General features: G+C 41.7%; 1 protein-coding gene across 1 annotated transcript in view; it reads right to left on the reverse strand.

Annotated features, from left to right (window-relative positions):
* Nucleotides 1-25,711, reverse strand: part of foxk1 (forkhead box K1) — a 107,889-nt gene that overhangs the window by 21,729 nt on the left and 60,449 nt on the right. Inside the window, exons 3-5 of the mRNA XM_041205721.1 lie at nucleotides 5,310-5,466; nucleotides 3,834-3,980; nucleotides 651-844 (exon numbers count right to left, since the gene is read on the reverse strand). Coding sequence (XP_041061655.1) covers nucleotides 651-844; nucleotides 3,834-3,980; nucleotides 5,310-5,466 — 498 coding nt within the window. The remainder of the gene's footprint in view (nucleotides 1-650; nucleotides 845-3,833; nucleotides 3,981-5,309; nucleotides 5,467-25,711) is intronic.

Raw genomic sequence — 25,711 nt, forward strand, 5'->3', positions numbered from 1 at the left:
GAACAACAGAAAACACTTACTCAGCTCTGCACACAGCCAGAGGACAGCACAAGGGAAAAAGAAGGCAAAAAGAGTCAGCACTACTGCAGCATTTAGTGTTTTTACTAGAGCATTTGGGGATTATTTGGGGTACCACAGCTATTATGAGATTATGGGTGCCTCTGCAGTGAAAATTTTGGATTAAATGTGTCAAGTAACAGACCATTGGAGATTTACATCTAGAAAAATAGCCCAAGGTTATCAATGTCTTAGAGCATTCACAGTATTTCCCACAAGTACAGTTTGGGGCTATCTTTTTACCAAAGCATTCCTCAGCTGGATCTTGTTTACATCACAAATCACTCTAGAGAAAGACACAGGTCTGGAATAACTGTTAATAATATATAGATATAATGTAATAATATATAGATATAATATAGATATAAATTAAGTACCTGGAGCTCTTCACTTTTTCCTATCATAGCAAAGGTAGGTGTATATTATTCCAGATTTCGTTAGGGTCAACTGAAAATAGCTATCCCTGCATTATTCAATACTTCACACAGCAGGGCCTGAGGTTTATCATGAGCTCAGTCGAAAGCATTTCACTTGTGTTCTACAATTTAAAACTATCAATAACATTTGAAATACAAATTGGTATAGCTTCCAACCTGGAGGAGATGGGTCCAAATGGCGTCCTGAAACAAGAGACCCCTCGCTGCCTGCGTTTTCGGAATGCCTGCTCCACCAACTTTGCCTCCGATGAAGGGTCAATCCTCCAAAATGACCCCTTTCCGGGTTCTTCCTGCGACCGTGGTACTTTGATAAAATAGCGATTTAAAGAAAGGTTGTGGCGGATTGAATTCTGTCTCAAAGGAAAAAAATAATACTGAAAGCTCAACTACAATTAAAAACACAAGGTCAGATTGACTGAACAAAACACAGCAATTAATTTAGTTACATGACAAATCATGTAATGTAAAATTGCAAGGGCTTTTAAGTTTATTTTTCACCTGAAAGTTAATGTAGAATCATACAATAGAACGAAGGGGGCCTTGTGGCCCATCATGTCTGTGCCATCTCCTTGAAAGAGCTATCCAAATTAGTCCCATCCCCTAATCTTTCCCCAGAGCCCCGAAAATCTTTACTTTTCAAGTCTATATCCAATTCCCAAGCATACATTATAAAAATATAGGGCAAAGCACATATCAACAAGAGCTTGTAGTCCATTCAGGGGAACTGTCTGTATAACTCACTGTCCTTTTTGAAGTCTATTAGACACATGCCAAGTATACTATGCACCCATTGTATAGCTGTCCTTTCTGTATCACAACTTCTAGTTTGCAGCCCTACATCAAACCCATCTGCTGAGTGTTGCTTCAAACCACAAATCCAGTTTTGCTGTCTTTCAACATACTTGTGGAAGTCTAGGCAGTTGTCTGTTCACAAGATGAAGCCACTAGTCTAAAATATTTTATTATTTGTCCTGCTGGTTAGAGCATTTGGTTTTTGAATTTGTTTCCTTATCCCACACCATTTTAGTTTTTTGTCTTTAAGAAAAAAGCTCATTCTAGCATTTAAGATAATTTTTAAAATATATTTTATACAGGCTGAGTAATGACCTTACTATGACAAAAGCAGCCTGCCCACGTCACATTCTGCACGTGCTTTGTAATATGGAAATTGAATCAAGAAGGAACCTTTCAAAGCACCATCAAGAATCTAAAAAGTTAATTTAGCAATGGAGCGAATTGCTTTTAATTAAGAATCTCTGATTCTTCTGGCTCTGATTATAACAACTATTTTAAGTTTTAAATCAGAAAAAAAATGTCTGGGAAAAAAACCTCTCAGAATAGGTTTGCGTTCCTTAAGTCATAAATTCCAATTCCTGTCAAAAACAGGAGTTATGTTTGTTAATTAAGAAATTACTTTTTGGAGGTATGGGCAGCACAAATAGCGCACTGTCCTTTTACCTTTAGAACCTGGGTATCAAAACTAGCCTGGACAGATAGGACGATCATTTCTTCTTTCTATAAGCTTCAAGGATCCTTTCTGAAAATGAGTTGTGTGTTTTCAGGACAGAACATGACAATAAACACCCATTTTATCAGGCATGAACAATGGTGAGAACAGTCCCAGCATAAAGAACAGGATTTATATGGGGTCTCATTATTCACTACATATTAAATTTTCATTTGGAAACAAAGTTTCCGACTTTTTTCAGCCTGTGACACATGATATTGGCAAGTATGACCTTCGGATACTAGTTTTGACACCAAAAACTGCATTTACACCACCCAAATAAATCATCCACTCCTTTGCACTGTCCACGTTCTCCCAGTTAAAGGTCAAGCACGTGCTCATTTTTAAATAGGGGCTATAAATCAAAGTGTATTGATGGCAATGCTTAAGTTCACATCATATCTTCAGATTATAGAATTACATCCAGAACCATAGAATGATACAGCACAGGAGGCCACTCGGCTCATTATATCTGTGACAGTTTTACCTCCTGCTCTTTCCCATAGCGCAACAATTTTTCCTGCTTCAAGTGTTTACTCAATTCCCTTTTGAAAGTTATGGAATCTGCTTTTATCCACCCTTTTAAGCATGACAACTCACTGTGTAATTTCTTTCCCCCCTCACATTTGCCTCTGGTTCTTTTAGCGAATTCAGATAACAAATACTTGTGAACTTCAGTACTGTTATAGGGATAAAGGGTATATACTTTGACTCAGTGGGATGTAACAAGTGATGTTCCCCATGATCTGTACTGGGACCTCAACTTTTCACCATATTCTTCAGTGATTTGTAAGATGGAATACAGCGCTGTATAGTGAAATTGAAAGATGACAATAATTAGCGTGGATGGAAGCAGGATTAACAGAGACAAATTAAATGAGTGGACAAAACTGAGGCAAATGGAGCTCAAAAGGGAAGTATGAGGTCATTCACTTTGGATTCAAGAAAGACAAATCAGAGTATTTTCTCTAAAATGGTAAGAAAATAGGAACTGTGGGTGAGATTTTCTGGCCCCGCCCACTGCTAGGATCATCTGTTTGCGCCGAAAGTCAATGGACTTTTGAGTCTCCATTGGCGGGTCCTGCCACAACAGGGCTGGAAAATCCCAGCCTGTGAAAGAGCGTGGAGATTTTGAGTGTCCAAGAAGACAACTCACTAAAACATTGTGCACAGGCACAAAAAGGTTAATGAAATGGTGACTTTACCTCAATCTGCAACATGAAAGGTGGGAGGGTGAAAGGAAGTAAGTTATACTTCAGTTTTGTGGAATTTTGGTCAGACCCATCTGGAGTACGCAAGAAGGCTATATTGGCTTTGGAGGAGGTACAGGTCAGATTAATCAGAAAGATAACATGGCTTAAATAAATTGAATTATGATGTCAGATTGCATAATCATGGCTTGCATGTAGAAAGTTGAGGGGTGATCTTATAGAGCTGTTTAAAATAAAGTGATTTGGTAAGGTTGATATTTGATAGGGCAGATATAAAGAAACCACTGCCTCTGGTGGGGTAATCCAGAACAAGGAGGCATAACCTTCAAATTAGTGGGATACAGCAGGGAGAAATCCTATGTCAGATGCTTACTTGGGCGTGAACTGGGTTTTTTTAAAAAAAGGATTATTAATTCATTAAGATTTAAATAATCCCCATAAATAATGTTGAACTAAATTACACTAACATTGTAAAGATAAAGATTAGCATCTGGTGAGCAAGATACTTCCAAAGTTTGGTTAATTTGATAAAATCATTCATGGCATAACTAGGTAAATTATCAAATAAATTGCTCTCACTTTTACATTTCTAGGCCAATGCCACTTCATGAGTTCACCCACCTGCCATCCTTTGTCAGCTGTCCTGTAGTAAGGGTAATGCTTTGTGATATGTGCGTAGATGCCGCTTAGTGTTAGCTGTTTGTCCTGAGCAGAAGATATGGCCTGTACAATCAGCTGTGCATAGGAATAGGGAGGCTTTGAATCATCCTAGCCAAAAAGAAAATCAATATTAACAAAAACAGACTCGCACTGAGACGCTAAACCTCTTTGAAAAATGGTTAGGGTCAGAATTTCAACAGAACATTCTTTGTTAAACTTAATTAGTTTTATTGACATTTAATTAAAAAACCCAGGTCTAACATATTGTACAGAATACAAGCACGACTTCTGTAGTATCACCTCCCTCAAACGGTGCATTCTTGTAAAGATTCTGAAGTATGTAGTAAAGGACAATTATGATGCACCCTGAACAATGACATGGTGCACCTAGAAGCTTACAGATCAATTTTCACACACACAGGCCAGGAAGGTCCTCATTTTGATCTCCAGTTTGTGCTAAGCTAATTGATCTCAGTTGGAGCAGTGTTATATGTTGGTATTTGGGTTCAGTATCCCCAAGCTGGGGAAAGGGAGGAGTGGGGAGAAAAGCAGAGGATAAAACAGAAGGAGTTCCCACTGTGGATACGATCATTGTGCAGCACTTTTGCTAGAAACCATATTTGTTGATATTGGGCAACAACAGCCGACTGAAACTCAATGTCTAGAATCATGTATGAAGAAATTGGACAAGCTATTAAAAGGGATGCTGACCTCTATAGAGCCAAATGGTATGTTAGTCTTTATTACAAGAGGATTTGAGTATAGGAGTAAAGATGTCTTACTGCAATTATACAGAGCCTTGCTGAGACCAAACCTGGAGTATTGTGTGCAGTTTTGGTCTTCTTGCCCAAGGAAAGAAATACTTGCCATCGAGGGAGTGCAACAAAGGTTCACCAAACTAACTCTGGGGATGGAAGGATTGTCCAATGAGGAAAGAATAAATAGACTGGGCCATTATTCCCTGGAGTTTAGAAGAATGAGAGGTGATCTCATTCAAACATACAAAATTCTTATAGGGTTTGACACAGTAGATGCAGGAAGGATGTTTCAGGCCATTTAGGACTAAGATAAGAAGGAATTTCTTCACTCGGAGGGTGGTGAATCTATGGAATTCTCTGTCCCAGAGGATTGTGGAGGCTCAGTCGTTGGGTATATTCAAGATGGAGATCGATAGGATTATACATATTTAAAACATCAAGGGATATGAGGATAGTGCAGGAAAATGGTGTTGAAGTAGATCAGCCATGATCTCACCGAATGGCAGAGTGGGCTCAAAGGGCTTAATGGTCTATTCCTGCTCCTAGTTCTTATGTTATGTTCTTATACCAGCATAAGTCACCATCTTCAGTAGCAGAGACAAAAGAAGAGCAAATCTGGGGAGGTGGAAAGATCACCAACTACAGAACTGAGATCTATACTATTGACACATTTCCAAACCTTGGGACTGTCACCACCAGATGTTTCTGCCTGTTGCTCGGATGCTGCTTTTTCTGCAAACGCTGCTGCTAGCTGTAGATCTCTGGTGATGTTGCGTCCAAAACGGTATCCAGAGGAGCCGGCACCACGTGGACTCACAGGGCAGGAATTAGGGACACTGTTCAAAGTTGGAAAACATTTAGGATTAAAAACTGCCACATGTATAAAATATCCAGAAAAATGAAATAGATAGATTAACTTCTTTTTAATTCATTCATGGGATGTGGGCATCACTGGCTAGACCAGCATTTATTGCCCATCCCTAATTGCCCTTGAGAAAGTGGTAGTGAGCTGCCCTCTTGAACCACTGCAGTCCATGTGGTGTAGGTACATCCACAGCGCTATCAGGGAGGAAGTTCAGTTCGATTAACCAATTTAAAAGCCAGTTCTAGCATTTTGGGAAGAATGCAAGTCCCTGGGTTATTTTGGATCACCCCTTTCCCTCACCACAAGAACTCCAATTTTGCTTGTGTGCAGCACATAGAAAACAGCCCTTCGGGATTCTAAGAACTTCTGCTTACTGAATGTTCTTTCCAGTATTATAGTGAAGAGTGTCTCTCAAACATCAGGCAACACTGCAAAAGTTATCAGCCCTGCTGCAACACCATTTAATAGGGTTGTCAGCATTAGATCAATGTGACAGGCTGAAATTCCACTGGGTTAAAAAGGAAGTCCACAATACAAAACCTCAATATGGAGTCAGTACATAACAAGTCACATTCAATCTCCCCACCTCAAGACAAAGATGCTCATTACACAGGAAATAGGCCAACAAACAACATTGCTGAATGTTTTACTTGCAACCATCGGGAGTAAATATTACAGCATTGACCTTATGCTTTTTATGTATTAGGATGTCAATATACCATGGGAAAGAAATCCACTTTAAATAACGCACTTTAACGTTGTGCATTAAGTTTCTTCTTTTCAGTCTTCCTTTTGAACCAACGTTAAAATCCAGATACAGGGCTGGCCCGATCCCATGGTGGAACTCTCAGGAGGAAGAAAGATTCACTCCACATCTGTTTGACACATTGTGTAAATCCAGAGCTATGTCACATCAGATGTAAAAATTGTTCTTGCTTCTCCTGGGCATTTAACCTACCAACAACTAATTTAAATGTCTACAGCACATTAACTGTTAAGAGACAACTCTGCACTTTTACTCTCTACAACTCCCCTCAAACGACTGAATTGCAACTAAATGCAGCAGTCTCAAATTGTTCCCACTATCAGGACAGATCTATAATCATCAATATTCACCCCTGCATTATTTAGCACCAAATTATTTCTCCCGACTGCCCAACATTGGCAAGGATAAAATGTATAATTTAATCATGCTGCTGGCTGATTATCACGGTTCAAGTGCAGCAGTTGCACACTCACCATGAAAGGAATCCCAGTAACACAGAACAGACACGGCAGTAACTGAAAAGGCATCACTGTGAATCTCAGAGCTGTGAAGATACTTTTGAAGGGAGTGGTGGGGGAAGGTGAGCTCATAACTAGGACATTTTACACTATTTCACTTGAAATAGGAATTAGATCTACAGCCTTCGAAATACATTAGTCATTTAGATCTATCCCTAATACGTGTATGATATTCAATATTCATCTAACTACTGACTTCAGCTTTTGTGCAGTCCACTCTCTCTGCTGCATGTAGTTGCATGTGCACGCTCAATCTCTCTACAAACTACTGGACCATGACCAACAGCCTTGATCATACCCATTCTATCACTACTCCTCATCCTTTAAAATAGCAAGGACCGCCCCCACCACAAACAACCCCTTGTTCTAACCATGCTCAATATTTGCCAGATCAGTTTCCACCATTTACAACATGATTCCACCACTAAGCACATCTCAGTTTTCCACAAGAATTTTTGCTTCCAGGTACTCTTGCTCACTCTTCATGAAATTTTCCAAGTACTTTAGTGTGTATAAGCAGTGGGATGGATGAGTGAGATGCTCACTTCATCCCAGATTTTTTTTTTTAAAACATAGTTATGTACCCAAAACCAGTATATCCTCATATGCCCCAACTCTATGCACAATTGCAACACTCTATACTTTTCTCTAACTCCTTAATAAAAATGAAAGTTATCAATTTCTAGTGATCAGTCAAACATGATTACTCAGAGAGCAGCGTTAAGGACTAAAAACATCATGCATGTGTGCTGACCAGCAAATATGTAACACTCAAAAAAAGGACTTTGAGTGCAGATGAAATTATATATTAAATCGGTGAAAGTACAGTAAAGTTTGCATGCAAGCCTCTGATTACTGCTGTCACATTTTGTGGCTACTCTGGTGGCAGGAAAATTCACACTGTAACTTAATTAAATGGGATGGTGTAGCCAAATTCAATGTGACACTGTTAATACGAAACCTTTGTAGCACTGTGAAGTCACAACCATTTTTGAATCAATTTGCTGGGATTTTCTACATAAATTGCTTAAAATAACTACCATTTGCCAGCGTTCCTTGAAAACAACTCAAAAGCAATAAAAACATATTGTTTGTACAAGAAACACACATTGCAATACATTGTATACTGTATCTCTGCAAAGATAATGCAAAGTTCTCTAGTTTGTAACGGTACATCTGCTGGATCAGGAATCTCAAATAATGGGAATTAAACCTTAAGGTGTTTACAAAAGCCAAAAGCAACTCTCATTGATATAGCACCTTTGATGATTTCAGAACATCGCAAAATGCTAAATAGTCAATGAAGCATTTTAAAGTATAATCTACATCGTAACATAGGAAAAGCACAGCAACCAATTTACACAAAGCAAGGACCTACAAAATAGCAACCAGGTAAATGGCCAGATAATTAATTATAAACAAAAACAGAATTACCTGGAAAAACTCAGCAGGTCTGGCAGCATCGGCGGAGAAGAAAAGAGTTGACGTTTCGAGTCCTCATGACCCTTCGACAGAACTGGTCTGATAATTAATTATGTTGGTTGAGAGATAAATGTTGAGCAGCACTCCTGGAGAAGTTTCCTACTTTTCTTTGAACAAGGCTACGGGAGTTATATGTCCAACCAAAAAAGGCAGACAAGGCTTCAGTTTAATAAAGCTCATCCGAAAGACACAGCACTTTTAACAATGCACTGAAGCATCAGCCTAGATTATGTTCCAAGTCCTGACATCTGACTCAAAGGCAAAAATGCTACCACTGAGCAGAAGCTGACACAAAAAGTTATACCTACAGAATATGGTCACCCAGACTAATTATCAGAGATAAATGCAACTCTGTACAAACTGCACTGGCAGCATAACACTGAAGTCTTTAATTACATAATTTTATTACTGCAATACATTTTCATTTACAACTACTGGCATCTATAATGTTATTAAAAGTCTCAAGGCACTTCACAGGAGCTTTATAAAAGAAATTATGGCACTGAGCCACATAAGGACGTATTAAGGTCAGGTGACCAAAATCTTGGTCAAAGAGGTAGGTTTTGTGGTGTGTCTTAAGGAAGCAAAGCGAGGTAGAAAGGCACAGAGGTGTAGGGAGGGAATTTTAGGGCTTACGGCCCAGACAACTGAAGCATATACTGTATTTGTTCTGTTATGCCATATCATAAGTGCAAGAGGATCCAAACCACTAACAAAACATTTCATTTCTGGGTAGTTATGCGAGTTTCCAACACATATACAATCCAATCTGTTCCTATCTTTTCTTGCAGAATGCAGCCATGCTCCTACAGCCCCCCAAAAAAGATAAAACATTGACAGGAAATATATTTGACAGGAAATATATTTGACGAAGATTGAGGTGAAAAAATCCATTAACTGTCACAAGATGGCGCCCTCAACCTACCTGTTCAACAATGATATTGAAGAATGAACAACCTAAAGCAAAACGGCTCAGCTTTTATTTAAATGATTCCAGAGCAGGGGATCTATAAAAATGGTAGGCAATATCGATCTGAGATCAAGACAAAGACAAATTTCAACAATGCACAAGGTCAGTATTCTTAATGTCAATGGCCATGTGGCTACTTAAGGCTTTTTTTTATTTTGAGGTTGATTTCATGGGATGTAAGTGTTGCTGGCAAGGCCAGTATTTGTTGCACACCCCTAATTGCTCTCAAGAAGGTGGTGGTGTTCTTATGCATCTGCTGCCCCTGTGCTTCTAGGTGGTAAAAGTTTGGAAGGTGCTGTCGAAGGAGCTTTGGCCAATTGTTGCAGTGCATCTTGCAGATGGTACACACTTCTACTACTGCGCATGGGGGCGCGGTGGAGGAAGTGAATGTTTAAGGTGGTGAATAAGGTGCCCATCAAGCAGACTGCTTTGTCCTAGAGGATGTTGAGCTTCTTGAGTGCTCTTGGGGCTGCACTTATCCAGGCAAGTGGAGAGTATTCCGTCACACTCCTGATTTGTACCTTGTAGATAGTGGACAGATTTTAGGGAGGCAGGTGGTGAGTTACTAGTCACAGAATTCCCAGCCTCTGATCTATTCTTGTAGCCACAATATTTATATAGTTAGTCCAGTTCATTCTGGTCAATGGTAACCCCTAAGATGTTGCTAGTTTCGGGGTGGGGGAGGTGGTAGTATTTAGTGATGGAAATGCTGCTAAATGTCAAGGGGAAATGGTTAGATTACCTCTTGTTGCAGATGGTCATTGCCTGACACTTTTGTGGTGTCAATGTTACTTGCCACTTATCAGCCCAAGCCTGAATGTCGTCCAAGTCTTGCTGAGTATTGACAGGGACTGCTTCATTAACAGGGGAGTTGTGACGAAGGAGTCAGTACATCCTACAAAAATATTGCAAAGAGAAAGGCACCAAAAAGGTGGCCTTATGTTGAATGTTTCAACTTCAAAAGAAATTGCAAGCTGGAGAGAGGCATACTGTAATCGGTTCCAGGAAGAATTCCTTGCTTCCATTCAAACTGGCAATCTCTAAAGTGTAAAGATTTGAGCTGAACTATTCTCTAGACAGTTTAGGTAATTTCCAGCAATGAAAGATCAGCATCTTCCAGTATATCTTTGTGTTAGAAATATTTTACTGCCCTCAATGGTTCAACAGCAGTATTTGCAAGTAATTGTTGTCCAGTCTGAACTGGGGAATTTACCTTTGCAGAACTGAGACCCCGAAGGATTAGCAATTACCACACTTGCAGAATTCTGCCAACTGAATTTAATAGTCTCAGGGCAAAAAGTTGAGCATTCATTACTCAGATCAGATTTTACAGACAAGTATTTATTTTCAGTTGAGTAGCGCTCTCCTGGCTGAATTCCACCACCCCTCCCAACCTGTTAATTTGAACTCATCTAAAACTCTACATCCCGTACATTGGCTCCTTGTCTGGCAATGCCTTGATATTAAAATTGTCATCCATGTTTGCAAATTCCTCCTTGGCCCCGCTCCTCCCAATCTTTAAACTCCTCCAGTCTTACAACATTCCGAACTCTCCGTATCCTTCCAAATCTGGTCTCTTGTGCATCCAAAGTTTTTTTCTAAAATAAAATTGCTACACCACTGGTAACCATGCTTTCAGCTTCCTTGGCCCAGAGCTCGAACTTCCCTCTTTAACCTCTCTATCCCTCTCTCCTCCTTCCGGCTATCCTGAAAAGCCTATTTCTTTGACCAAACATTTGGTGACCTGAACTCTTAATGTAGCTCATTGTCAGTTTTTTAAAAATGCACTACTGTGAAGTGCCTTGGAATGGTTTACAATGTTAAAGGTGCTATATAAATGGAAGTTTTTGTTGTAGTAATATGTAGTAAATGCTGCAGTTACAAACATGCATAAAGAAAACTGTACACAAAGATTTTTTCTGAACAAATATAAACCAGTTCTTTAAGTCTTGAATACCAAAGACCAGATTACTGGCAAGGCCCAAGGCATGTTAAATATGTTTAATGTTCTTGCACCCGTGTCATTATCATAGCATTGCAGCATAATGCCACGCATGAAATAGGTCCCTCTGAAACAAATGCAGGAGTGTTATAGGTCAGATCTATCATCAGAATCACAAAACTATTTCAGAGACGTACTTTCAATCTCTTAAACTGTTTGAAATTCAGGTTTCCAAGATGAATAATGCAGAAACAGAAATGACAAAGCTACATACTAAAATATCCATAATACATAAATACTTTTGATCGACTGTGGACCTCAATAGGATTCAACAACTTGTATTTATATAGCACCTTGAACATAATAAAAATTCCCAAGACACTTCTTCACAGGAGCATTATAAAGGAAAATTAGAAAACAAGCCACACAGGTGAAATTAGGTAGACAACCAAAACTTTAGTCAAAGATAGGTAGGGCTTAAGCAACATTTTAAAGGAAGAAAGGGAGGTAGTTAATGAACAAACCTGATCTAGTTCCAAGGCACCATCTACTTCTTTAATTAAAACCAAAATCAAGAATTTTCGATTTGTTATGCTTGCATAATAAGAGCTCTATCAGAACACTCTTGTATGGTGCATACACTATCCAAATTAGCCAAGAAGTCATCGGTTTCATTCTCAGTTTGTGTGTCAATTTAACACTCTCTTCTATTTCCAAAGTCACAAGACAGACATTTATATAGATGGGATAATAAAGAAACACCAGGTTGAGTAAATAGCTTTGGGCACTGAACCTGGGCAGCTAATCCTCAGGAGGGGAGAAAGGGGAAGTGAAATAGAAAGAGAGAAACATGAGAGAGAGTAGATGGTGGAAAAGATAATGAAAATTGGAATTACAAATGAGTGCAAGAAACTTCGAGGTAGGAAAATTGATAACTATGAGCAGCATCTGGTGAACTCCCCTGAGTGGCATTTAACCAGGTGGGAGATTGGCAGATGATGACCCTGTCACCTTCCTGCCTCCAAACCTAATTACGACCATGGCAGGAAGGTCCACGGACAGCTTCCTGCCCTACTGCCAATTGAGACCCTTAAGTGGGCAATTAATGGCCATTTAAGGGCCTCATTCTACTGCTGCTGCTATTAACCCAGGTGGTGGGAGTTGGCTATAAGGGAAGCACAACAAGCAAACCCTATCAGGATTGCTTGTGCACTTCCATGGGGGTCCCTTGTTCAAAGTACTTGATAGAAGAACTTTTTTGGGGGCAGCGAGCTCGCACTGGTGACAGCCAATGCACTGCCCTTGCTGCCAATGCCCCTTTCCACCCCCAACAATCTGCCTCCCTACATCACTCCCTGTGGTTTGGGATCCAAAGGGGATCCGGGGCCTCGGGGGGGTGTTGTGCCGGCAGCAGCCACCAACTCTCCAGCAATGCTGCAGTTCAATAGAACTGCCTGCCTCTGATTGGCTGGCAGCTCTTGGCAGGCAGGACTTCCGTCTCTGGGGTCCTCGATCTTGGGAAAGACCCACTTCTAGCCTGTCAAGTGCACAAGTGGAACAAGATTCAGCAGGCCTTGCGAAAAAAAAGAGGCAACGCAGGGATCTGGCTGGCTCTCCATCCAGCAGCCGAGACCCCCATCATCTCCACAAGATTCTGGCCTGTATTTGACATCCCCAAAGGACAGCGGTATCTTGGCAAAGATGCAAAAAATAATTACAAGGATACCAGAACAGCGAGAATACAACTACCAGGGCAAGAAAGTCTTATCTCTAGAAAAGGCTGAGTGACCTAATAGAGGTCTTTAAACTTATGAAGGGGATCAATACCTACAACATGTGGACTGTAGCAGTTCAAGAAGACAGCTCACCACACTTTTTCAAGGGCAATTAGGAATGGCAATAAATGCTGGCCTAGCCAGCAACATCCGCTCCTATGAATAAATAAAAAAAATCAACAGAGATATTTCCACTAGCTAGAAAATCCAAAACTAGAGGTTAAATACAAGACAGTCGCCAATCTATCCAAGAGGGAATTCAGATGAAACACCTTTACTCAGGGAACGGTGACAAGGTGGAACTTACTACCACAAGTGTCAGTAATTAAGGCAAATAGTACAGATGCATTTTAAGGGAAATGAGATTAAACTTAGTGGAGAAAGGACTAGACAGATATGCTGACCCTGTGAAATGAGGTAGGGCAGATGATGGGTCCTGTGCAACAGAAACATCAACATGGGCCCGTTGTGCTGAACAGCCTGGCTCTGTGCTGTGAATTTCATGTAATTCTATTCGAATACAGACTACTTCTGCTGCATATTATGACACAGGTCAGCAATGAACACTGCAGCTTTACATTTGTTCAAAAGGATACAATCATGGCTGTTTTTAATTTTCTGCTTCTCCTGGCACTGTCACCAACATTCCTCCCTCAACAAAACAGATTAACTGGTCGTTCATCTCATTGTTATGAGAGACATTCCTGAGCACATTATGACTGCTGCCTTTGCCTACATAACAGTGGCTATGCTCTAAAAGCAAGTCATTGTACGTGAATCACTTTTTGACACTGACAAGTGAGGAGGCGCTACACAAAAAACAACACTCTTCTGATATTGCTACAGCAGTCACCCCCCCACCCGCCCTGCCCCAGATCTCCACCGGCACTTTGATTACGGCTGATGGAATCCGCGAGCCGAGAGTATTCTGTAGCAGTACTTTCAGTTTGAGCAAATCCAACCTAAAGTCTGTTCACACTTGGGAATTACATCAGAACGGAAACTCCTTGCTACAATGTTGCATCCTGGTCTGCATAAACTGTTAATAAATTACTTTAGTTTCAGATTTTGCGGTTGTCTGGCAATTTAATGGATGCATCCATAATCCACCATATTTGAAACAACGTACAGACATCTCAAAAGTCTGCCAACAATCAAGAGATTCCCAGTAGTATAATGAAGGGGTTCTGAAGGTCATCAGAAAGACCCAAAATAACCAAACATGAGCTTCAAATGCACAACCACTTGCACACACACGGCAGACATGTACATAAACTTTATGCACTAGGTTCAAAGTCACAGCCACGTGCAATTGCCAGGCTTACAAAAAATCTAGAATGCATTTTTTTTAATCCATTCATGGGATGTGGGTTTCACTGGCTGGGCCAGCATTTATTGCCCATCCCTAGTTGCCCTTGAGAAGGTAGCGGTAAGCTGCCTTCTTGAACTGCTAGTCCATGTGGTGTAGTTACACCCACAGTGCTGTTAGGAAAGGAGTTCCAGGATTTTGACGCAGGGACAGTGAAGGAGCGGCGATATATTTCTAAGTCAGGATGGTGAGTGCCTTGGAGGGGAACTTCCAGGTGGTGGTGTTCCCATCCAAGTGCTGCCCTTGTCCTTCTAGGTAGTAGTGGTGTGGATTTGGAAGGTGCTGCTGAAGAAGCCTTGGTGAATTCCTGCAGTGAATCTTGTAGATGGTACATACTGCTGCTACTGTGCATCGGTGGTGGAGGGAGTGAATGTTTGTGGATGTGCTGCCAATCAAGCAAGATGCTTTGTCCTGGACAGTGTCAAGCTTCTTGAGTGTTATGGGAAGCTGCACTCATCCAGGTAAGTGGGGAGTATTCCACTGCACTTCTGACTTGTGCCTTGTAGATGGTGGACATGCTTTGGGAAGTCAGGGGGTGAGTTACTCGTCACACGAATCCTAGTCTCTGACTTGCTCTTTTAGCCACAGCATTTATATGGCTAGTTAAGTTTAGTTTCTGGTCAATGGTAACCCCCAGGATGTTGATAGTGGGGGATTCAGTGATGGTAATGCCATTGAACATCAGGGAGCAATGACTGAATTCACTCTAGTTGGGATGGTCATTGCCTGACACTTGTGTGGCACAAATATTACTTGCCACTTGTCAGCCCAAGCCTGGATATTGTCCATGTCTTGCTGCAATTGGACATGGACTGCTTCAGTATCTGAGAAATCGTAAATGGTGCTGAATATTGTGCAACCATCAGCGAACATCCCCACTTCTGACCTTATGATGGGAGGAAGGTCATTGATGAAGCAGCTCAAGATGGTTGGGCTGAGGATGCTACCCTGAGGAACTCCTGCTGTGATGTCCTGGAGCTGAAATCATTGACCTCCAACAACCACAACCATCATCCTTTGTGCTAGGTATGACTCTAACCAGCAGAGAGGTTTCCCCTTGATTCCCACTGACTTCAGTTTTGCTAAGGCTCCTTGATGCCACACAATCAAATACAACCTTGATGTCAAGCGCGGTCACTCACTTTACCTCAGGAGTTCAGCTCTTTTGTCCATGTTTGAACCAAGGCTGTAATGAGGTCAGAAGCTGAGTGGCCCTGGCAGAACCCAAACTAGGCATCAGTGAGCAGGTTATTGTTTAGCAAATGCCGCTTGATAGTACTGTTGATGATCATCAGTAAAGTAATGGAATGGGTCGAGAGTAGACTGATGGGGTGGTAATTGCCCAAGTTGGATTTGTCCTGCTTTGTGTGTACAGGACATACCTGGCCAATTTTCCACATAGTCGGGTAGATGCCAGTGTTGTAGCTGTACTGGAACAGCTTGGCTAGGGGCACAGCAAGTTCTGGAGCATAAGTCTTCAGTACCATTGCCAGAATATTGTCAGGGCCTGTAGACTTTGCAGAATCCATTGTCTTCAGCCATTTCTTGATATCACTTGGAGTGAATTGAATTGGCTGAAGACTCACATCTGTGATGCTGGGAACCTCAAGAGGAGGCCGAGATGCATTACCTACTCGGCACTTCTGGCTGAAGATTGTAGCAAATGCCTTATCTTTTGCACTGATGTACTGGGCTCCTCCATCATTGAGGATGGGGATATTTGTGGAGCCTCCTCCTCCAGTGAGTTGTTTCATTGTCCACCACCATTCACGACTGGATGTGGCAGGACTGCAGAGCTTAGATCTGATCCATTGGTTACGGGATCGCTAAGCTCTGTCTATCACTTGCTGCTTATGCTGGTTGGCATGGAAGTAGCCCTGTGTTATAGCTTCACCAGGTTGACACCTCATTCTTAGCCTGGTGTTGCTCCTGGCATGCTCTCCCGCACTCTTCACTGAACCAGTGTTGATCCCCTGGCTTGACGGTAATGGTAGAGTGGGGGATACGCTGGGTCATGAGGTTACAAATTGTGTTTGAATACAATTCTGCTGCTGCTGATGGCCCAGAGCATCTCATGGATGCCCAGTCTTGAGTTATTAGATCTGTTTGAAATCTATCAAATTTAGCATGGTGGTAGAGCCACACAGTACAATAGAGGGTATCCTTAATGTGAAGGCGGGGCTTCGTCTCCACAAGGACTGCATGGTGGTCACTCCTACTGATAATGTCATGGGCAGATGCATCTACGGCAGGCAGGTTGGTGAAGAGGTCAGGTATGTTTGTCCCTCTTATTGTTGGTTCCCTCACCAACTGCCACAGACCCAGTCTAGCGGCTATGTCATTTAGGACTCGGCCAGCTCGGTCAGTAGTGGTGCTACCAAACTACTCTTGGTGACAGGCATTGAAGTCCCCCACCCAGAGTATATTCTCCGCCCTTCCCATCCTCAGTGCTTCCTCCAAGTGATGTTCAATATGGAGGAGCACTGATTCCTCAGCTGAGGGAGGGCGGTACGTGGTAATCAGCAAGAGGTTTCCTTGCCTATTTTTGACCTGAGACCATGAGTCTTCATGGAGTCCGGAGTCGATGTTGAGGACTCCCAGGTCAACTCCCTCCTGACTGTATACCACTGTGCCGCCACCTCTGCTGGGTCTGTCCTGTTGGTGGGTCAGGACAGACCCAGGAATGGTGATGGTGATGTCTGGGACATTGTCTGTAAGATATGATTCAGTGAGGATGACTATGTCAGGCTGTTGCTTGACTAGTCTGTGAGACAGTTCTTCCACTTTTGGCACTAGCCCCCAGATGTTAGTAAGGAGGACTTTGCAGGGTGGACAGGGCTGAGGCTGCCATAGTCTTTTCCGGTGCCTAGGTCACTGCCAGGCAGTCCGTCCGGGTTCATTCCTTTTTTGTGACTTGATACAACTGAGTGGTTTGCTAGGCCATTTCAGAGGGCACTTTAGAGTCAACCACATTACTATGGGTCTGCAGTCACATGTAGGCCAGACCAGGTGAGGGTGACAGATTTCCTTCCCTAAAAAGATTAGTGAACCAGATTGTTTTTTGACAACAATGGTCATCATTTTAATTCCAGATCTTTATTGAAATCAAATTTGGATTTGAACCCAGGTCCTCAGAGAATTACCCTGGGTCTCTGGATTACTAGTCCAGCAACAATACCTCTATGCCATCACCTCTCCACATGCAAAGGATTTGAGGAGTTCTACGTAAGGATATAGGGAGATTGGAATGGGCCCCTTGAAGTATCTGCTATTATAACCCATATCTCAGTAGCTTCCAGTAATCAGAGTGTATCTGCACAACCATGCAAGACCAAACACAGTTACTACAAAGAGAAATGTTACAACAATATTCACAAACAATTTAAGGTGGAGTTAACAAAATAAACCACAAAACAATAATGAAAAATTAACACAATTGTTCTGGTTACAGCAGCAAGGCTCACACCTCTACAAAAATAAGATTGTATCTGTATTTATGCTGTTATGATCCTTGGCCAGACCCCCAGGTTGTTGGCGAGATCTGGTTTGGTACTGATAAAGTTTTGTTTAAAGTAGACAAAGTTTGAGATTCAAGACACTTGCTCAGTGAAGAAAGTCACAAGATTCCACAGGTATTGAACAAACAAAAATAAACTTTACAAGGTCAAAACGATAAAACAATTTACAATATTTACATTATACTCTTAACAGTCAGGATTTCTATGAGGTACATATGAATTAACAAGCCAATGGTGGTTGAACACACACTACACTAAGTGCCAAATGCGCCCAAAACCGATTCCATGGATTCTCAATAACCCACACTGACATTAGTAACACTGAGTCAAGCAATCTCATTGAAATTCTGTCTCTCTCATGAGAGTTCCCCATCTTCACCGTCAAAGATCTTGCCTTGGAATGCGCTCCAAAAATTGCTCCAACTCAGATGGCTTCAACGATGGCCCACCTCGCAGGGTTTCAATCTTGCTTTCTGAGATTCTGTTCCCCTGGATTCCCGAGTACACCCATACACCAATTCACAAGTACAATTTCAGTTCCTTGGCTGTGCCAAGCAGAACACTACTGCTCCAAAGGGGTGCCTCTGCCCCAGTGGCCCTCTTCAATTATCAGGGCTTCACCTCAGCCCTCTTTACATAAAGTTTGCTCTCTGCAACCCTTTATCTAACTTGCAGCCTGTTTCTCTGCTCCTTCCTTTTTTCTTAACTTTTTTCTTTGCTGTCCCCTGTCTTTGTCCCTTAACTGGGACGACTTCTTAGGACCTCTCCCCATCACCCTCCCTTGCTGGCTATGGCACTTCACACTGATGTCACCTGACCCAGCTTTTCACACATTTTATGTTTCTTTATGGGCAGGCGCGCAGGGCCTGTCCTGGAGCCGAAGGACGTAAAGATGCAGAACTGTATATATGCAGCCCACTCCTTGCCTGAGCAAGCAGGGAAAGTCCAAGGTTTGCCAGGGCTTGGAGTTCCCGACCTCCGTGCTCAAGGTTAAAGCAAGTTGGGTTTCATATCGATGCACAATTATATAAGCTTATAGTTTTTGTGTATAAGTGTTTTTCATGTCACTGTTTCATTTACTTCCAAAGCTGATCACCAACAACTTGCATTTATATAGCACCTTTTAACATAATAAGACATCCCAAGGGGTTTCAGGAACATTATCAAACAAACAAAATTTGACACAGTCATATAAAGGAGACATTAGGATAGATGATCAAGTTTTTTTTTAAATTCTTTCATGGAATGTGGGCTTTGCTGGCTAGGCCAGCATTTTTATTGCCCATCCCTAACTTCCCTTGAGAAGGTGGTGGCAAACTGCCTTCTTGAACTGCAGCAGTCCACGTGGTGTAGGAGCACCCATAGCGCTATCCAGAAGGGAGTTCCAGGATTTTGACCCAGTGACAGTGAAGAGGAGGCGATATATTTCCAAGTCAGGATGGTGAGCGGCTTGGAGGTGGTGGTGTTTCCATTCATCTGCTGCCCTCATCCCTCTAGGTGGTAGAGGCTGTGGGTTTGGAAGGTGCTGTCGAAGTAGCCTTGGTGAGTTCCTGCAGTGCATTTTGTGGATGGTACACACTGCTGACACTATGCTTCGGTGGCGGATGCAATGCTAATCAAGCGAGCTGCTTTGTCCTGGATGGTGTTGGGCTTCTTGAGTGTTGTTGGAGTTTCACTCATCTGGGCAAGTGGAGCGTATTCCATTACAGTCCTGAGCTGTGCCTTGTAGGTGGACAGGCTTTGGAGAGTTAGGTGGTGAGTTACCCTCCACAGCCTCCGACCTACTCTTGCAGCCACAGTATTTATATGGCTAATCCAGTTGAGTTTCTAGACAATGGTAATCCCCAGGATGTTGATAGTGGGAATTCAGTGACTGTAATGCTATTGAATATCATGGGGAGATAATTAGATTCTCTCTTGTTGGAGATGGTCATTGCCACTTGTGTGGCACAAATGCTACTTGCCACTTATCAGCCCAAGCCTAAATGTTTTTCAGGTCTTGCTGCATGTGCACACAGAGCTCTTCAGTATCTGAGGAGTTGCGAATGGTGCTAAACACTGTGCAATCATCATCAAACATCCCACTTCCGATCTTATGATGGAAGCAAGGTAATCGATGAAGCAGCTAAAGGGGGCTGGGCCCAGGACACTATCTTGAGGAACTCTTGCAGTGTTGTCCTGAGACAGATGATTAACCTCCAAAAACCACTGTCAAATACTGCCTTGATGTCAAAGGCAGCCACTCACCTCACCTCAGAAGTTCAGCTCTTCTGTCCATGTTTGGAATAAGTCTGTAGTGAGTTCAGGAGCTGAGTGACCCTGGCAGAACCCAAACTGAGTGTCAGTGAGCAGGTTATTGCTAACCAAGTGCCGCTCGATAGCACTGTTGAAGACCCCTTCTATCACTTTGCTGATGATTTGCGAGTAGAATAACGGGGCATTAATTGGCCTGTTTGGATTTGTCCTGCTTTTTGTGGATTGGACATACCTGGGCAGTTTTCCACATAGCCAGGTGGACGACAGTGTTGTAGATATACTGAACAGCTTGTCTAGGGCTGCGGCTAGTTCAGGAGCAGAAGTCTTAAGTACTATTGCTGGAATGTTATCAGGGCCCATAGCCTTTGCTGTTTCCAGTGTCTTCAGTCCTTTCTTGAAATCATGGGGAGTGAATCAAACTGGCTTGATCAAAAGAGGTAGGCTGTGAGGAGCACCTTAGAAGAAAAGAGGTTGAGAGTTTTGGTAGAGAATTCCAGAGCTTAGGGCCTTGGCAGTTGAAGGCACAGCCACTACTGATGGCACAATTAAAACTGGGGTGCTCAAGCAAAGCGCAGATATCTCAGGAGGGTTGCGGCACTGGAGAAGATTAGAGATGGGGAGGAGGCTAAACCATGCAGGCATTTCAAACTGAGCTCAGTAGCTGCATGATTATTCTTAATTATCAGTGATCACTACCTTAACCTGACATTACAAATCCTGAAAGAAAATAAGCTTTAATCCTAAAGTGATCTGTAATGTTATGAATCTAATCAACTTGTTTTGTCTTCTTTCAAATGCAATAAATCATGTGAAGATCAGCTGTATCCAGCTACATGTGATTGGCATCCCATCATCAACCCTCCATGAACTTCAATTCATTCAAAACTAACACACACCAAGTTCCATTCACCAATCACCCGTGTGCATGGATCTACAATGGATCTCAGTACAGTAGTGTCTTGATTTTGAAATTCTCATCCATGTTTTCAAATCCCTCCATAGCCTCACCTCTCACCAGCAGCCTCCTCCATCTTTACAACTCTCCAAGATCTCTGAACTTCCCTCAGTAGCACCTTCCAAACCTGAGACCTTTACCATCTAGAGGGACAAGGGCAGCAGAACACGACCAGCTGCAAGTGGCCCAAGTCACACACCATCCTTATTTGGAAATATATCACTATTCCTCACCGTCACTGGGTGAAAATCCTGAAACTCCCTCCCTAACAGCACTGTGGGTGTACCTACACCACATAGACTGCAGCAGTTCAAGATGGCAGTTCACCACCACCTTCTCAAGGGCAATTAGGGATGGGCAATAAAAAAATGCTGACCTAGCCAGCGATGCCCATGTCCCATGAAAGAATAAAAAAAATCCTCTGATTCTGGCAACTAGTGCATCACTGATTTCAATCGCTCCACCACTGGTGGCCCTGCCTTCAGTTGCCTCTGCCTTAAACTCTGAAATTTCCTTCCTAAATTTCTCTGCTTCTCCCTCCTCCTTTAAGACAGCCCTTAAAAACCCAACCCTTTAACCAAGCTTTTCATCAGCTCTCTTAATATAACCAAATACACCAAAAGGGTTCTTACCTACATACCAACTATATATAATGATAAAGTATTCACATTAAATATGATCTTACAAACTATTTCCCTGATTAAAATACAAAATTAAACTGCTGGATGGCTTTTACTGTATCCTTGACTTCTTGGAACACACAATCTTAAATCTCTTGTGTGGCTCGTTGTCAAATTTTATTTCATGATTATTTCTGGGAAGCACCTTGGAATGTTTTACTACATTAAAGGTGCTATCTAAAATGCAAGTTAATTGGAATTTTTTTTTAAAATAAGTTGTGTATGACTGCACAAAGTTTTCAGATCCAATGCAGAAAAATGAAGGCCCAAACAAAATAAGGAGACCCCATGCACAAAAAAAAGAGAAAAGTTCAGAATAAAGCAGATTTGAGCATTCAAGTCATGTTTGCAGAAAAATCTCATGGAAAATAATTTGTATCCATTTAAGTTAAGGAAAATCCTCAGGCATGTCATTTCTCAGCCAGCTGCACAGAGATAGGCGTTAGAATATTCAAAACACAAATGTAGTTCTTTCTTCCTTAAAATAGCCTAAAGTAGGCCAGAACTCTCCCAAAAGACATACTCAATGTTAGTCACCACCTCTTATTACAACAACATACATCCCAAGTCATTTCACAGCAGCGTCATCAAACAAAATTTGACACCAAGCCATGTAAGGTAGGTGATCAAAAGAAAAGACAAAGAAGCAGGTTCTAAGAAATATCACATTGGAGTAGATAGGTGGAGAAGCTGAGGAAGAAAATTCCAGAGCTTAGGGCCTCATGCTCATGAACTCACTCGCCTTCAGTGTCAGTTTCAAACTGGAGGCAACATTCACCCAAAAGTGAAACTGCTCAAAAACTAGTTTACAAGGGGCAGCAGCAACAATAGTAGTGGGGAGAAAGTAATTGAGCAAATTAATATTAGTGCCAGCCTGCTTTAATCCTTTCAACATGAACGCAAATGTAGTCTTTTGAACAATTAGAATAGTGTGTGGGAAATTGCTTTTTATCCCACCTAGTCCTGGGCTGTACAAATTAGGGAGGAGGAAGGAAGGAACACAATTTACTGTAAACACATCTGGGACACTAGCAGTACTCTTACACCAAATATGAACTTTTGGTAAACTTCATTCAGAGAAATTTGGAGAACAAAGTGATCACATAGCGGTGTTATTTAATTAGATTCAGCACTATTCGCCGCTACAGAGACTATAGTATATGATGGAAAGCTATCCTATTCTTGAAGTGGCAAAGTCGGGACTTTGTAGTCAAAAAAGTTCTGAAATTGACTGCAAAGTCGGGACTTTGTAGTCAAAAAAGTTCTGAAATTGACAAAACATTGCCAAGATATGCTGATTTTAAGCAGGACTTGTCAGACTGGGAGCTACAAGAAAACGGAATGCACTGGCCACGAGATCAAAAGGGTACTGCTGTTTGTTTTCGGTGTGTGTGTGTGTGCGTGTGTTTTTTTAATAGCGTCACAGCATTGAAGGGGGATGGGCAAAGGCTCTCTGAAAAGGAACTTGAATGTGTTCATTAATTTAAGTTGGTTAACCAATGAGAAAGCAGCAAGCAAAACATAAACCAAATAAGGGAAAATTACGCAGGAGGCACTGCAAAGGGCAGATAAAGTGTTGAACGCATTTGTTGCTTCAACTCCTCATACAAAGAGTGAGTAAAGGGAGATGGTAGAAAGCTGAATGACACACTGGGTGTAAACAAGCTGGATCAGACTGTACAACTAAACTAACATTTCCCACAAAAGCAGGGTATATTTTTAAGCATACTGTGCAAATAAAACTTAATATTTATAAGCAAATCCTGTATGGAAAGTTAGGCTTGACAGTCTTTTGGAAGTGCAGTTTTTACAATTTTCTTTACTCTGAAATGTCTCAATTTAGCAAACCTGATAATATTTGCATCTCCATAACTCAATGTGGAAAAACACATTTGTCATGGAAAACAACCGTACATTGTACCAAGCTCAGAACACAGAAAGCCCTCAGCCTCATGTATACAAATGCCAGGGTGCAATACACAATAAGCCCCCAGCCTCACATAAACCAAGAAAAACCCAGTAATATGCAAATAGCCCACCGTATTTTGAGTTCTAAACATTTAGCTTTCAAAATCTACATGTTATCTACTTTGTAATAGCTTTACGATATTGAATTTTAAAAATTTTTTGAAATACACAACTGATTTTCAGGAACTATACTAGAAAGAAACATAACTGGATTTAGCTCACTGGCCTAACAAGGCCTCTATTTTAACATTTCTGACCTTGTTTACAAATATCTCCACAGCCTCAGCCCTCCCAGCCCTGTAAACCCCTCCAGCCCTGCAACCTTCAAGATCTCTGTGCTCCCATAATTCTGAACTCTAGCACAGTTCCTATTTTAATTGCTTCACAATTAGCAATCATGCTTTCAACAGGTCCAAACTCTAGAATTTACTCCTTAAATCTCACCACCTTCCTAGCCCTCTCTCCACCTTTAAGATGCTCCTTAAAACCTCTTGGACCAAGCTTTTAATCAACTGATCTAATATCTCCCCACGTCAAATTTTGTTTGATGATCATGTCTCTCAAATGCCTTGGAACATTTACTACTTATAAGGTGCTATATAAATGCAAGTTGTCATTGCCAGTTTTGAGGGTAAATTATGCTCCTCTGATTGGTTAAGACGACATAGTTGTTTACCCTGTTCACTCGGAAATCCGATACCCTATTGCAGGGGCTGTACCATTTTTAACTTTTGCAGTGAAACTCCTGCACGAGTGTTCCCAGCACCCTCCAGGGCAGAATATTGTTGCCAAGGCAACCTATGGCGGCAACCCTGGTTCCTTTTGACAACATTTAATTTGAAAGCCTGCAACACAGTGAAAAAGGCTTAATCTATTAGTTCCAAAGCATGACTATAACTAGCAGGGAGGGGTGTGATATGGCAACAATTCCATTGAAGGTTGGTAGATTCTGGATACCTATGAAAGCTCATTGAGTTCATGCAGCAGCTATTTCTTGAGTTTGGTTTTGAGCAAACCAGTGCTGAAATCCTTAACCCTTGGTTTTTCTTTGAGCTGAAATCTCACTGAAAATTAATTTGCTGGCTCTTATAGCAGCATGAAAGGTCAGTGAACTGCAGGCTTGAGCAATGAGTACACTTTCTTTGGCTAGAACGTGTGCAGTGAAGTTCTTTCAATTTATTTACTGTCTGCATCTGAACTCTTAGTCTCAGAAAATCAAGGTACTAGACTTTTATCCACTGACTAATATTTACACTGAAAGGAAGTTTCGCTTATGTTAAGATGTATTTTAGCTTTCTTTATAAATTTACAACTTAAGTTTATTGTGCCTTTAACGTAGTAAAACTTCCCAAGGCGTTTCACAAGAGTATTATAAAGCAAAATTTGACACCAAGCCACATGAGGAGCTTTCAGGTCAAATGACCAAAAGCTTGGATTTTTAAGGAATATCTTAAAAGGAGGAACGCAAGGAGGAAAGGTGTGGCAAGGGAATTCCAGGGCTTAGGACCCAGGCAACTAAAGACAAGGCCACCAATGGTCAGTGATGAAAACAGGGGCTGCTCAAGAGGCCAGCATTAGATGAACGCAGATATCTGAGGGTCATGGAGCTGGAGATGCTTACAGAGACAGCAAGACAAAGGAGGAATTTGAGAGTTTAAAATTAGGGCGCTGCTTGAATCATAGCCAGTGTAATTAGTGAACACAAGGATGAAAGGCAAATGGGACTAGGTGAGAGCTTTGGATGAACTCATGTTTACGAATGTGGGAGGGTCACCAGGAGTGCATCAAAATAATCATGTTAAGAAGTAACAAAGGCATTAATGAATGTTTCAGGGGCAAATGAGCTGAGATGGGGTGAAGTCAGGGCATGGAGTCGGTGGTCACAGAAGAGTTTGGCATCAGTCTTCCCAATATTTAATTTCTGCTCATCCAGTACAGGATGCCAGATAAGCAATCTGATAAGGTGGTGGGGTAGGGTGTTGTCAGCATAAATGGGTTGTCCAGGGGCATGTAAGTG

This window comes from Carcharodon carcharias, chromosome 15, assembly GCF_017639515.1.
Source record: "Carcharodon carcharias isolate sCarCar2 chromosome 15, sCarCar2.pri, whole genome shotgun sequence".
Taxonomy (NCBI): Eukaryota; Metazoa; Chordata; class Chondrichthyes; order Lamniformes; family Lamnidae; genus Carcharodon; species Carcharodon carcharias.